Consider the following 16,252-nt stretch of genomic DNA (forward strand, 5'->3'; position numbering starts at 1 on the left):
TGAGCATAGAGCCCCACACAGCGCTGGATCCCACAACCCATGAGATCAGGACCCATGAGATCATGATCTGAGCTGAAACCAAGAGTCTGATGCTCAACCAAGTGAGGCACCCAGGTGCCCCTGTCCAAATGAATTTTTAAATCTCCTTCTTCCTACCTCTACCACTCAGGAAACCAGAGAGTGCGGGATGCTCTGCCCAGCATCTCTGGAAGCCACAGCATACTGCGGCAGGTGTGACTTCAATTTTACCAGCCACATTTGTACTGTGATCAGAGGACCTCACAATTCCACAGGCAAGGAATCAATAGAAGAAATATGCTCATCTGCTGAAGAGACTGTTCACACGGGAAGTATAAACACATTCTCCTTCACAGGTAACAGAAACTAAGCCACCTGTCCATAGCTTAGTAGGGATAGTGAAAAGCTGCAGAAAATGCAGGTTTCATTCTGATGTCATCCCCCTCCTTAACCTAATATCAATTAATTTCATCATACTATGGGCTAGCTAGTTACAAGGTAATTAAAGGCACACTTTGGATCTGTTCAAAGTTAGTAGCTTAAAAAAATGTAAAGTCTAAATTTAGACAAAGATATATACTATTTTAAAGTAAACATGTAGAAAATCCAGAACAGGGAAATAATTTATGTGTTCTTTTATGGCATATCCAGTTAATCATCAGTGAGCCCCATTTTCTTTCTTAAAAGTGTGAATGCAGGCTTTTAATAAATGCAAAGAATGAATGTTGCTGTACTTGTAGACAGAAAAGAGGAAGAAACCTGTCTAATCACCAGTAAGACCTAGCAGCATTATTCTGAGGAGGAGCTTAAAGTATCCCTTTCCTGATCTTGGGTCTGTATCTAGAGACTGCACTCTCCCAAAGCCTCGTGTTGCCACTAAATGGCCATCATCTTGAGAACAATAACCTTCACAGTTATTGAAAATATTAATTTTCAGGCCCCATCTTGGCCCTACTGAATTCCTCCAAAATAGTGGTTCTTAGGCTTGGCTAAGCTGAGTGAAAAACACTGTAAAGTTTAAGATCATCTCCAAAATAGTCTGCCCTCTATTAAATTTTTATTATTCGTCCATTTACTTATGTCCCTACAGAGTTTGTTTCTGCCTTTTGAAAACTTAAGTGTGTGTGAGTGTGTGTGTGTACATATATATCATTCACCATCTAGAGTCAAATAGAATACATTTAAGTGACATAACTCAAGCAAGCTAAGGTTAAATAAACAAAAAACTGCTCTGTTCCATCATGACTCATCATTCTACCTTACTTAACCGATGGTGGGTGATAATGGCAAACCTTAAGATTGCAAAAAAATAAGGCAAGATGCTGGAATGAGGGGGGTAGATTAAGGAGGGAAAGCAGGAATAAAGATAAGGTTCCAGTGATGTGCTAGAGGTTTCCAAACCTTACCTTAATTTACTCACAAAACAATCATGGAAGTATGATAGTTTAATAGATGAAGAAACTGAGGGTCAGATCTATAAAAGTAACTTGCTAAGGGAAGATGTCAGATTTAAATCATGTTGCCTTCAAAACCAGCTGATTTAGGATACCCTGCATGGTGTAGGAGCTCCTTTCAGAGTGCTCCAAACTTCCCTCAAGCTATTTCTCCCACCTGAAATGTCCTTCTTCATCATTCCCAGGGTGCAGATGACCATTCTTGTCCTCAGTGCAGCCTTCTCAAGCCCAGTCCCTCTCTCCTCTCCTACATCAGCATGACGTTCATTTCTACTGTGTGTCATGTGCATCTGGACCCTTGTTCCATCTCTCCTACGAGATTGAAATAGCTGTATGAACAAGATGCCCTTGCTTCACTTCACCCCATTTTTGGATTAACACTGTAAGCAAACAAAATAAAACAAACAAAAAAAACTTCTATTGGAATGAAAGTCCTCAGGATAGAGGACAATTCGTCAAGCCCTCCAATTTCCTTCCACCCCCAGTTATAGATTTAAGGACCCTCATTTCCAAATTAGTGAGTTTGGTCCAGATGCACATGATCCAAGAGAATTCCCTACTTTTATCTGCCTTTTGAAATCAAGGTCAAGATTTTGAAGGTCCTTTAAGACATATTTACAATAGCCCTCTCCGGAAGAGAATAGATGTTTATTTAACTTATTTAACCACCCATATTTCAGATTGCTTTGCCTACCAAAGAACACTAAATTGAATATGAAAAATGACAAAAGTTTCTCTTCCAAGAAGAAAACGAAGCACCTAAGTCATGCTAAAACAAGTTCCATTGAGACCAATTTGAACTAAGAAGTCCACCTTTCTTAGAAATGTACAATTAAAAGCTAAACAACACCAGGGTTCACCCAAATTCATTCATGCATACAATCATTTCATTTATCAAAAAAAATTTCTTAAATTTTTACTAATAGCCAGTCACTACACTGGGCCTACCAGCTATGAAAACAAATAAATAAGAATTCCCATCAGGGATTTGAAGCCCATACAAACAGACATGGAACAAATATAAGTACACTGTAATGTGAGAAATATGTCCATGTAAGAATTGTGATAGAAGTAAGCATAGGATGCTTTTCAAGGGCATTGCAAGGACATCTAACCCAGACTGAAGAGGTTAGGAAAGACTGTAGGAAGGATATCATGCCTGAGCTGGGAAATGAAGAACAAGTAGAAACATATCAAGTTAAAGGAAGGGAAGCCAGGCAGAGAGGTCAACATGTACAAAGCATAGGAAGTGAGAGAAAGCCTAGTAAGATGTGAAAAACAAACCCCTTGATATGAATGTAGCACCGTGTAGGAGAGGAGAAATCATGGAGATGAGGCCAAAGAGCAAGGGTCAGCTGATGAAAGCCTTTTATGCCACACTAAGCAGGTTGTCTTTATGCAGCAATGAGTGGATATTAAAGCTTTTTAGGCAATAGAATGACACAATCCTGTACATGCATTTTTTAAGAATTACTCTATCAGCTGAAGAAATTATTGTAGACAAGTATTCATGGAACTTTTAAGCCATTAAAAAGTAAAAATTGAATAAGCATACCTCCCAAAAAGCAAAATCCTCTGTTATTTGAAGACTAGCCCCATATAACATACAGAATGATTTTGAGATAAAAAAGGGTGTTTTTTTTTTCTTTTTTTTAAAAAGAGTTGGAGATTCTGGCAAAGAAAAAAAGAACTCAGAAATGAGAGAGATTGTTGAGGGAAGGCAAAATTTCAACAATGTTTCCTTATGTGTAAAGCAAAAAGAATTCTTTCATGGGCTAGGAGCATCTTTGAAAGACTGGGCCTCACAGGAAAACAAACAAAAGGAGGATAAGAGATGAGAGAGTAGAAAGAACGAAATGCCACAGAGGAAAGAACAAGGAACACAGCATGGCAAGCTACTGCAACTGAAATTAGAATTGGTGCTGTAGGTCTGAAGAGTAGGAAATAACAGTTATTAGCAATGAGCAGTTCAATCTGTTACAGCCAACTGATTGAAAAATATAGGGACCGTCTGTGGGTAGGTGGATGGTCTGGGCAGCTCAGCCCTTACACGGTCATTCAGGGATCCAGATTCCTTCCAGTTGATGGATCATCATGTTTCCGGTGCTGCCCTCCTTCCCATGGTGCAGCCTGGGTCACCAAAACATCCTGCTTCCAGCCCACCAAAAGGGGATGAGAAGGTCAATGGAAGGCAAGTGATTTCCTCTTAGGAAGTGAGGCACAGGATGCCCATATCACTGCCATGCTTCTTCCATTATTCAGATCTGAGTCACATGACAACCCCAAGCTGCCGAGAAAACTGGGAAAATTAGACCCTAGCCAGGAGGCCTCTGACCAGGACAGAAGGGAGATCTGGGCACCCACCAGGGGTCATCACAGGTAACAAGTGGCAGATGCCCCCTTACCAGAGAAAAATGAAGACGGAAGATAAGCCCTTCTATTTTATAGCAGTTTACATTTTATGATGTTCTGCCACATAACTTCGTGCATTTTATTTTCATACTAATTCTATAAAGTAAGCAGGTCATGGTTTATGGTAAGGAGATATATGTAAGGAAAATATGGTCAAAAAACCCACATGGATGGACAGAGACTCAACCCCACATGAAGATAGAGCAGGTGGCCAGGAAACCAAGGAGGAGGACCTCTTCTTCTGATCTCCCCTCTGAGAAAAGTCATCCAGAAACCACCACACAAAAATGCATACATACAAACATAGTCAAAATTCACAAAATTAAACAGATTTAGCCAATTAAATTTTCCAGTTTTTGTTTTTTTGTTTTTTTGGTTTTTTTTTTTTTGTAAATTTGTAGCATTTGTGCTTCTGAAGTTACCAAAGCTTAAAACTGGACAAAGACTTTTGGGATGCCATTGAATCACGTGGATGATTATCTTAATCATTGCCAGTACAAAACACTCAACAGTTTGGTTTTATTCTTTTATTTAGATTGGTTGTTTTGGATTTGGGTTTCAGTTCTGGTTTGGTGAAAGAGGGAAGGATGTATGTAGTGGATTGTGCAATCAACTATATCCACTAATCATGATAAGCCAAGTTTCCAGTCTTGTATCTCATAATAACTACATTATAATTTTTATAATTAATTTAATGTAATATGAATAATGTAATAATTGGTAAAATTTATAATATAAAACTATAAAAGCAGGTTGGTGAACCTGCCCTATACGGGAGTATAGGATACACACACTTGGGAAGCATTAACATCCAATGTACATTAGTCTAGTACTTTAGGTTTTCAGTCATTCCTTTCATGTTACCCATATTTGTTCAGAAAAGGTGAATTCTATTCTGTGGAATTCCATATCTCTGCATCCAATAAGCACGTAAAATGTTATTTTTTTATGATTTAGAATGTTAAGAGATGGGAGTTCTATTCACACACAACAGGATTAGAGCACTAAGCATTTATTTTTAAGTGTTTAAAAGTTTTGATATTCATTTTCAATATGATGGTAAAAGAAAATAAAAATGTTTTAAAAATCTCGCTGTTCAATTTCTCCCTTTCCAGATGTGAACCTGGAGCCTTATATGACGTATGAGTATAGGATTTCTGCATGGAATAGCTATGGACGAGGATTCAGCAAAGCTATCAGAGCCAAGACAAAAGAAGATGTGCCTGAAGGAGTGAGTGCCCCTAGGTGGGCCAAAATGGATAATCGTGAAGATGTGATAGTCTTAAATTGGAAGAAACCTATACAATCAAATGGTATTAAGCTACTTTCCCAAAATTGAAATAACAAAATCCTGTAAATCCATAAGGAAATTTAAATGAGTGTAATCTACATGTAATTGGCATGCCATTAAAAATTATTTGCTGGTAAAAGGAACCTTAGGTGTGTACCTACTAATCATTCATTTTTTAAAATAGGCCTAACAAATTTTTAGCCCCAGAATTTTTTTCTGGAATCCTAGCATATATCTGAGCTGCTTTCAAACAAGCAAAGACTGCTAACGAAAGGCAAAATAGTTTTAATATTGGAAGTAATTTTGTTTGCTAGCGAGGGGAAATAAACATAAATGACTCCTTAATTATCTATGTCCAGAATCCCTGTCTTCAATAAGAGTGCATATCATTCAGAACTGCTCGAACATAGCAATCCAATAGCAAATTAAAAGTAAGTAATGCTATGTTATCCCATTTCCTCAGAACTCCAAGACATGTAAGTTGTTTGCAAATAGTTAAAAGGATCTGACACTCAAATCTGGGTATTTCTCTGTCTCTTTTAGGTCCAATTATTTACTACATTCTTCTCCGAAATGGGATTGAATGCTTTCGGGGGACATCACTGAGCTTCTCTGATACAGAGGGCATTTGGCCATTTCAGGAATACTCATACCAGCTGAAAGCCTGCACGGCTGCTGGCTGTGCTATCAGCAGCAAGGTGAGGGGAGGTACCTAAACTCTGGACAGAAGTAGCCAGTGGGAAGGCTATAGGGACGCCCAGGCTGTGAATAATTTTTCCAATGACAGAAAACAATATCCGCCTCAATGGTAGCGCGTTCATGTGGCATCTCTACTGACTACTAATATGTATGCCTGAAAGGAGAGATCACTGCAGAGGAAATTTATGCATATATCAATGTTTCATTAATATAAAAAAAAAGAAAGAAAACTTGAACCAATATTATCCTCTTTACCATATTTTTCCTCTGCCAACTATTTTTTTATTATGTTATGTTAGTCACCATACAGTACATCTTTAGTTTTTGAGGTAGTGCTCCATAATTCGTTATTTGCATATAACACCCAGTGCTCATTACAACTTGTGCCCTCCTAAATACCCATCACTGGGCGAACCCATCCCCCTCCCCATCTCCCCTCTGAGACCCTCAAATTGTTTCCCAGAGTCCATAGTCTCTCATGGTTTGTCTCCCCCTCTGTTTTACTCCCCCCTTCAGTTTTCCTTTCCTTCCCCTAATGTCCTCCGTGCTATTCCTTATGTTCCACATATGAGTGAAACCATATAATTGTCTTCCTCTGCTTGACTTATTTCACTTAGCATAATCCCCTCCAGTTCCATCCATGTTGATGCAAATAATGGCTATTCATCCTTTCTGATGGCTGAGTAATATCCCATTGTATATATGAACCACATCTTCTTTATCCATTCGTCTGTTGAAGGGCATCTCGGCTCCTTCCACAATTTGGCTATTGTGGAAATTGCTGCTATGAACATTGGGGAGCATATGGCCCTTCCTTTCATTTCATCTGTATTTTGGGGGGAAATACCCAGTAGTGCAATTGTTAGGTCATCGGGTAGCTCTATTTTTAACTTTTTGAGGAAACTCCATGCTGTTTTCCAAAGTTCTGCCAACTATTTTTAGATGATCTTCTGTAAATCCATAATAATTCCCAAACTATCCCTCAGTTTAAAAGAGTTTTTATTTAAATATCACTTCAACAAAAATTGCCTGCTCTTGAAAAACAGAGAAAGGGGCAAAAGAGCCTGGCATAGAAAATAAAATGATACCAAGATTTCTGCTACAGCCTTGGAAAGAAATGAGCTCATGCAACAGGGGTCAGAATGGAGAATATCAGGAAGATACAACAAATATTGGGGGATGAAATCTACAGGAATTGCTGTCAACTCTATGCAGGGGAATAAGAGGAAAGTATCAAAGATATATTCAAGCTCTCTGGCTCTCTGGCTTGAGCAAATTATAGATCACGTGCCATTCTGCAAGCAAATAAAAAAGTAAAAGAGGAAAATTTGAGCGTAGAGAATATGATTAAAATTTTAAATGTTTTTAAAAAATATATTTAAGAGAAGGAGCAGATAGCAGGGTAGTGGAAGAAAATATTATCTGGCACTTTAAGTGAAAATGTCTTGTCAGAAGCTGGATTATGAAGTGACTGAATTCGCTAGAAAGATCCATGTGGGAAGTCAAAGCAAGGAGTTTGAATAGGGTCATTTTAGGAGAAGAGAGAGAGAGATAAAAGCAAGACCATAGATGATGAACACTGGGAATACAAAGAGCCCACAAAGGAGACTGGAAAGAAACAATCAGACAATTTAGGAGGAAAATAAAGAGAGCCATCTCACAGAAGCCAACCTAGTTAGTGGAAACCCAGGAGAAACAAACACACAGCAGCTCTGATTCTTTTCATGTGGTTACAACTTTAGAAGAGCAGCATCTTCACACACTGTGCAAGAACCATCCAAGGAAAACATTCAGTCAGATGGATCAGCCGCAGTGCATATGTGCAGCTTTTTATTCAACAGACCTCCAGAAACATCTCTGAGCGTGCCACCATTTAAACAGATGGCAGCTGATTGGCCCAATCAAAAGTTATGGTCCGAATGGTCCTAGAACAATTCCGTGGTTTTTTACGCAGGCACAGCTCCTGCCTACCAGATGCCAGAACAATTGATTAGAAAAGTGAAACCAGAGTTAATTCTGTGAAAAAACAAATGCAGCTAATTTGTGTCCAAAATTGTATTTTGATAACGCTGAATAAATAACTGGTTGATTTATCCTTTTTTCCTTCTCATTCAGTTCTTTTTCCAGAACATTGGTACAGACGCTATCAAGTCATCCTGGGTATCACAGGAAGAATACAAAAAAACAAAAACAAAAACAAAAAAAACCCACCCTGCCATTTATACTGTTCAAAGCATATTATATGCAAGCAAGTTCAGATGTGGGTTTTGCTTCATATTTACTGGTGCTTAAAATGTACAAAATCAGGCTGTTAAAATGCAAAGACACTGATGGGCCATATGGAAGAGAGTTATCAAGAGTTCTCTAGTAAGACAGGCTGCCAGCCAGATTTTACTTGTTTAAACTGAGGGCTGCACTCCGCCGTCAAAATTGTTGTTGAACCTGTTGTGATAAATGGTAGTCTGAGACTTATGTAATGTATTCAAGGTCAGATTTCATTGTTTAAATAGGATGGGAGGAAAAGAATAAAAAATAAAGGGGGGGGGCGAACTGTTTCTCCAAGCCCCTGCTAATGATATGCCAGGCCAGACAACAACATTTTAAAACAAAAGTGACATTCTCGTTGATCAGAATACCTAGTGTCCTATTACCATAAATTGCTGTTTAATTCCTGTGTTTGCAGGTAGTTGCATCTACGACCCAAGGAGTTCCGGAGAGCATCCTGCCGCCCAGAGTCACGGCGCCCAGCGCAGAAGCTCTGCATTTGAGCTGGAGCGTCCCTGAGAAACCAAACGGCGTCATTAAAGAGTACCAGCTCCGGCAGGTTGGGAAAGGTCTCATCTACACTGGCACCACTGACAGGAGGCAGCATACGGTCACAGGTGAAAAAAAAGAGGAAAACCTACCGGAAGAGTCTGTCATTGTGGTTAGGGGGGCAAAGCATCCCAGGGGTGTGCATTTGATATATGAGGTCACTTTGAAAGGACGTGTTCTCTTGACATATGGTCAGGTCCCACTTATCCATGCTAATAGAAGAGCCCACACTGGCAGCAATAAGCCACAACAGCAGATAACTTCAGAAATAATTTATATTTGGCTTTGATATGCATTATGTGTAGGGTTTTTGCATCAGTATTAACTTTTTTTTTTCCTCAGACAAACGGTAAGATGCATTTTCATTCCCCAAGGATATACTCATAGATAATGGGATGAGGATAGCCAAGAATGTACTGGAAGTCAGGGAGAGATCAGCCAGAGGCTAACATTTATCTACTGAGTGGGTAACTAATACACAGAATAGTTGACAGGTGACGGTTTGTGACAGTTTGTTATTATTAACGTTAATTAATAGTGACTATTATTTTTATGGCTTGTTATAACATTTATTATAATTAACTTTAAGAAAATAATAATAGTACAGTATAATAGTATAAAGTCAGATAATTACTAGAAGTGATTATAATAATAATTAACATGTTTTGGTTTGAATGTCACTTCTGAAGAGAAGCATTTTCTGACTTCCCCACTCTAAGGAAGCTTCTTTGATACACCACGGTATCACCTTGTCTTATTTTCATCATGGACCTCTCACTGCCTGATAGTGTTTGTTTTTTATGTCTCCCCCCACTGGGATGTGAGCTCTAGCATTGCAGAGACCTTCAGTACCTAGTTCAATACAGTACTTCCAGCGCCTAGAACAATCCTTGACACATCCACAGATGCTACACGAATGTTTGGAGAATAAGTGGATTTCACTGTTGCCACCTGACATGTACTATCTCACTTGATTCTCTTCACAAACCTATGCGGTAAAGAGAGTTATTACTCGCATTTTACAGAAAAGAATACTTTGAGATATTAAGTAACTTAGTTCATTACTCAGATCTACTGAATCATCCCAAACAGTTGTGTAAGTTTAGATTCTGAGGCCACAGGCAAGAGGTTACAAACTTACTTTTCCCCGGTGGTCAGCAGCTTCCTTCCAAGGCCTCCTGAGTGAATGTTCTTCTTCCATTGAACCCCATCGTTTGCAGGGAGCATTGATACTAGAGATCAGGAAACTTGTAAAGAAGTACAGAAAAGCCTGGAAGAGTGTGCCCGAGTTTTCCTCAGAGGAGGCACAGGTTACACTATACAGGTGGAAAAATCAGTCTGTCGTGATTTGTTCTTAATTCTACGATTCCCTGACACACAGGAAGGCATTCATTGACAGATGTCCACTGTTTTCAGGAAGTGCCTGAAGCCTGCAGAAAGTGCTTCATAAATATTTGCAGACCAGCACATTGCATTCCGTATCTGAAGATCCTGAGCTAAATCAATGATAATGGAGATGGAAAAAGCCCTCATCAATTCAGATTATAAAAATTTATTTCTTAGATCTTATTTCACTGCCAGTGAAAATGATCAAAATAGTTGAAATGCTGTTGTTTTACATAATAAATCTTTACATTTATATTGTGTTTTATAATTTTAAAGAAGTATTTGCATTTGGACATGTTTGGTTCTCATCACATCCCTAGAAGTGAGGGATGTTTTTAATATCCGCATTTAAAAGATGAAGAAGGAAAGTGACATGCTCAGGTGCCCAAGGCATCAGAATACTGTTTCATTCAAAAAAAACAAAACAAAACAATGTTGCCTGCTTGCTGTGTCCTAGAGAGTACACTAAGCACTCTAAAACAAGATTGTTGCTCTCAAGAAACTCCCAGTGCTAGGGAACACTGACAAGTTAAGAACTAATTGCAAATACAGTGTAACTGATGCCACAGCAAAACTCTAAAGAATGCAGTGGGGGCACGGCAATCAAAAGAATGACTTGGAGTGGAAAATGGAATGTCAATTGCAGAGTTTTGAAAGCCAAGTTAAGGCACATTTAGATTTTCTATCAGTAAAGGTTTCACAAAAAACTGGGATACCGTGATATGGTAGACAGTATCTGTCTACTTGGCCAACATGGGCTTTGAACTGTGTGAGCTGTTCTTGTTACATTTTTTTAAAACTGGCATTTACATGACAACAGACTAAATTCAAATGTAATGTTCAAACCAACAAGATTGATAGCCTCATTAATTATAAAATAATTGGAAAGATTTTTCTTTAAAATACCTTTATTCCACCCTTTCTTCCTCTCATTGTCATTTTTAATGAATATTTTCATGTCAGAGAGGATTTCACACTCATCACTTGATGCCAGGAGTTCTCTTTTATTAGGATAAATATTTTAAAGTTTTTCTATATGCTTTTACTTTTTATAAGATCATAAAATGAAAAGATGCCTTTCGAATTCATTTGGCTCATCCCTCTGTACCATTTTAAATAGATTTAGATAGTACTTCACTTGGGCAAGACAGCCCTAAAGAGAAATATCTTTGTTGAATGAAGAAGTAAACTCTCATTCAGCAAAACCTCACCAAGTAGAATCTCCCATATGCAGTTCCTACCGGATGCAACGGGGCTAAGCATCAGCTCATCTAAAACCTGAGATCTATATAATGTTCACATACATACCTGATCTGCCAGGAAAACTTCATTTCCATAGTTCTCTGACTGACCAAATTCTCTATAGAAGTATTTTATGATATGAATGACTGTTTTATTGAGTTCATGGAATGAACAAAAACAACCAAATTTATTTTACATTGCATCTCAAATGTTTGATCAAAGAACTGTCTGTACCCTCTGGGATAAATGTTTTGATTTTCACATCATTTCCAAAACCTTGGCATTCCCTAAGTTAACAGTCAAATGCTAATGAAGCTGTAGCACTAGTCATCCTGGAGCCTGAAAATCGAGGTCCTTAGAAATGACAGAAGGGAACACGAGCACCTTGCCTCAGCCCCATTGTCTCCATGCTTATTTTTAATTACCTCAAAGCTTTAGAAACATGATCCCGTAAATGCTTTGTGGGAATAGTGGCAAATGCACTCATCATGTGAAATCCATAAATTGCTTATAATCCTCTCAAGATGTTAAAAAAAGCATTAAGTAATTGAAGACAGGAAGTCCTCAGTTAATTATTTAGAGGTGTTATCAATGCTTTAAGTAAACTGAAGCATTTTCTGCTATCTCACTGAGCTGAATACCATGGGGACGAAGGGGAAACAGCCAGCATCTTCTCATATCCGCTAGTGCAAACAGCACATGGCAGCTTGTCAATAAAAGACCTTTTCATATCATTTATTACTAAACAGGTCCACCATCCAGCACAGAACAATTGGGATGTCAGTTACGGCATTGTTTCACTTTGGGTTACCACTGCTTCTTATGTGGGCCTCCTAGTGTGGGCACTGGGCAGAAGAGATGGAGAAAGGATTAACTAAATAATTAGAGCCACCGAGAACAAGATGAATTAATCATGTCCTCTTTAGCAGCAGGTTTGATAAGGGCTTATGTGTCTCTTAACTTTGGGAGAAGTGTTTTCAAAATAATTTATTAAAAGTTGCTTATCATTGCATTTTCCTTGAAAAGGAAGACCCACCAGCATTAAGTTTGCAAGGAGAGAACAATTTGCCTTCCTTTTCCATTTTCTTAGAAGCCCGTGAAGAGCTCCCGTGCTGAAATAGCACACACCCTAACAATGCAGCTTGTAGCAGACATGCACTACTAATGTACTGAAACAGATACCCTGCACGTCATTTTTGAAGAAAAGGAAAAAAAAAAAGAACACACTTTGACCATCAGTATTAAAATGTGGAAATTCTTTATAAGGAGATCTTATATTTAGATAATTCTGCTATATACTCCCATAGTAGCCGGCACTTGGCTCTCGGCTCTCATGGCACTTATAATACTTTATCGCAATATCCTTTCTTCTTGTCTCTGTTCCTCAGCTAGTAGGTGAAGCTTTTTAAGGACAGACAATAGCCTCCTTTTTGCCATCATATCATCTATACTGTGATAGGCACATATCAGAGTACTTAACATATTATGTATTCAAGAATATTTGTTGAGTAGGTAGATATTGAATAATAAACTAGTATCTGAATGATTTTATTCTGTTTTGATTGGATACAAAAATCATACCGTCATATACGTCTAAATCTCAGTCAGGAATGACTGCATAATTTGCAGAGTCCAGGGCAAAATGAGAATGTGGGGTCCTTTGTTCAAATATTATTTAGATACAACTCAACATGCAAAAAATAAATAATCCAATTAAAAGGTGGGCAGAAGACATGAACAGACATTTCTCCAAAGAAAACGTACAGATGGCCAACAGACACATGCTCAACATCTCTCATCATCAGTGGAATGCAAATTAAAACTACAATGAGATGTCACCTCATGCCTGTCAGAGTGACTAAAATAAAAAACACAAGAAACGGCAAGTGTTGGCGAGGATGTGGAGAAAAAGGAACACTCATGCACTGTTGGTGGGAATGCAGTGGTGCATTTTGAAGGTTCCTCAAAACAGGTAAAAATAGAGCTACCCTATGATTTGGTAATTGGACTACTAGGTATTTGCCCAAAAAATACAAAAAACATTAACTCAAAAGGACACACGCACCCCTGTGTTTACTGCAGCAGCATTTACAATAGTCAAATTACGGAAGCAGCCCAAGTGTCCATCAATAGATGAATGGATTTTTTTTTAAATGTGGTATATATATTTACAATGGAATATTATTTGGCCACAAAAAATGAAATCTTGCCATTTGCAACAACGTGGATGGAGCTAAAGAATACAATGCTAAGTGAAATAAGTCAGTCTGACAAATACCATATGATTTCACTGATATGTGGAATTTAAGAAACAAAACAAATGAACAAAGGGGGGAAAAAGGGAGACAAACCAAGGAACAGACCCTTAACCCTAGAGAACAAACTGGTGGTTGCCAGAGTTGGGGGGAATAGGTGAAACGGATGCAGGGGATTAAGAGTAGAGCACATTTACCATGATGAGCACTGAGTCATGCATAGAGTTGCTGAATCACTATATTGTACACCTGAAATGAATATGGCACTGTATGTTAACTGTATTGGAACTAAAAACTTAATTCAATTTTTTTTAGAAAAGAATATATTTTTTAAAAAATCATTAAGAATGTTTGAAAACAGAGCACAGAATCAAGCACAGGACCCTCCTCCACATGGGATCTTGGGTCACATGCCCATGAAGCCAGCCTTGATCTCTGGCAGTCTGGATTTATTGGCAGTCTATTTCCTTAACTAAAACAGAGAGGAAGAAAACTAGGACAGTGATCCTGTCTTCAGAACAGCTTCCGCAGCTTCCCTTCAGTGGTCTCAGAACATCGCGTGTAATGCTCTGTACTGCATTTGCTCTAGCTACCTGACTACTGACCGCCGAGCATCAGACCCATCAAAATAGATACAACAATTCATTTTATTTTCATTTTTTCCAACCCTGAGGAAAACTTTGTGCCTGGCTGTTTGCAAACTAAAGAAATAAAGAATAGCATAGCATCATCCACTATTTTATACTTTTAAAAAACATTCTTATAGATAGAATATTATAGCTGAAGAATTACAGTCAACAGCCTCATGGACACTAATATTTAAAGAAAAAAAGTTTCCCCTGCAATTTCAGATATTTTTGAGTTCTTTGCATAGGCAATAATTGTTTCTGTTTTGCCCCAAGAGCTCTAAAGAACTCCTGCTCTCTCTGCAATATATGTCCTTGTTGTCGAGCTTTTGAGCAGCCTCAGACTTGGCTGCCACCTGTCGTCTCATTTTGTTTCTAGAGAAGACTCTGCCTGAAAATGTAGGGTAAAGGCAGCTTTGGTCTAGTACAGCATCAGACTCCAGAGAAGAAAAACATTTCTTAAAAGGATGTCACTAAAATCAAAAGCAAAGGTCTTTTCTTGGACTATCTTAATAATAGTTTTAATGTTGATATGCATTTGGAAAGAGAGTTGGCCAAGAAGTAACTTATCTGGGAAGTGCTTCTGGGGACGAATCTGATTTCTAAGATATTGGGGAGGGGGCCCTGGAATTGCACACAAAATATAGAATTAAGAAACAATTCAGCTTGTAGCAAGTAGTCAGAAGCAAAAGTCATGAGGTTACCTTACAGGCACTTGAGATGCAAGAGCACATTTTTTTTTTTTTTTAAGATTTCATTTATTTGACAGAGAGAGATACAGTGAGAGAGGGAACACAAGCAGGGGGAGTGGGAGAGGGAGAAGCAGGCTTCCCGCTGAGCAGGGAGCCCGATGCGGGGCTCGATCCCAGGACCCTGGGACCATGACCTGAGCCGAAGGCAGACGCTTAACGACTGAGCCACCCAGGCGCCCCATTGCAAGAGCACATTTGCTTTGATGTTTTGATGTCCAGTTGATGAGCTATCAACTGAATTCATACTATGAAGCATTGATACAGGAAATGCTACTCACAAACAGGCAAGAACTTGGCTTGACTGACTGGGATGCATAGCTCCTGAGGTTGGGGTGGGTGGTACTATCATGAGAAGGGGACTTTAACAATGTGAGCTCCTTAAACATTTCTTAATCCAATTTTGTAAAACAAATCATCTGTCAATGCACCTTAGATGTCTCTAAAGTGATTCCACAATATCTCAGTGTATCAGTTTTGAACATCCAGATTTTCACACAGAATTATTCATTTAAAGCAGAATCCTGCTATAATTCTACCCACCTCAGCCAACACTGCCAGTGGGAGCTGAAGTTCCCAGGAATCTCCAAGAGCAGAGACGCTCTGGAGGGAATCACTTAGTGAGATCCAAGGCAGATAAAGGCAGAAAGGGGTGTTTCACAACAGCAAGATCGCATGTGGATTCAGGGGGGTCCTGCCAAACACCCAGTTTGGGTGAACTGGTGCCGAGACAGTTTCTTGTCCAAAAGGTGTACAACATCTGATAACCACCTACCGAAAAGTTTTGAAGGTAACCCAGGCCTCTCAGCCCTCAAACTCATCACTGACCAAATTGATGGAGGAGCTTGCAGGATTACATATGTTGTAGGATTATTTGGTAATTCTTTAGAAAACAGCAGATGACATTATAGAATAACTGGATGAATGCTCTGAAGTAACACTTGCTATCTGAGATTATAATGGACAAAATGCCTTCTCCTGACTATTGATCTGGAGATTAAAAATTAGAAACAAGCTGTTCTTTATATCATGTATCAAATGTAACTGACACTGACATAGACATTGGTTCTGTTTTCCAAATTCTTATGATTCACAGGCAGACTTTAGGTGATCCCTTTTAACACATATTTACGCTTGAACGTAATGTTACTTGAAAGTAATTGTCAAGAGTTTGGTTATAGTATGCTTCTTTCCTTTAAGAGAGAACATGATTCCCTGTAGGGAAATTCAGGTAATTTGCAGCCACCGTAATCTCCACTGCACTGAAATATTAAATGCTTGGCTTTTCTCCATGCATTTGCCTTTC

General features: G+C 38.7%; 1 protein-coding gene across 1 annotated transcript in view; it reads left to right on the plus strand.

Annotated features, from left to right (window-relative positions):
- USH2A (usherin) overlaps positions 1-16,252 on the plus strand; it is a 710,400-nt gene that overhangs the window by 553,541 nt on the left and 140,607 nt on the right. Inside the window, exons 51-54 of the mRNA XM_021698433.1 lie at positions 170-374; positions 5,000-5,197; positions 5,719-5,873; positions 8,558-8,756. Coding sequence (XP_021554108.1) covers positions 170-374; positions 5,000-5,197; positions 5,719-5,873; positions 8,558-8,756 — 757 coding nt within the window. The remainder of the gene's footprint in view (positions 1-169; positions 375-4,999; positions 5,198-5,718; positions 5,874-8,557; positions 8,757-16,252) is intronic.

The sequence above is a fragment of the Neomonachus schauinslandi genome, chromosome 6, assembly GCF_002201575.2.
Source record: "Neomonachus schauinslandi chromosome 6, ASM220157v2, whole genome shotgun sequence".
Lineage (NCBI taxonomy): Eukaryota > Metazoa > Chordata > Mammalia > Carnivora > Phocidae > Neomonachus > Neomonachus schauinslandi.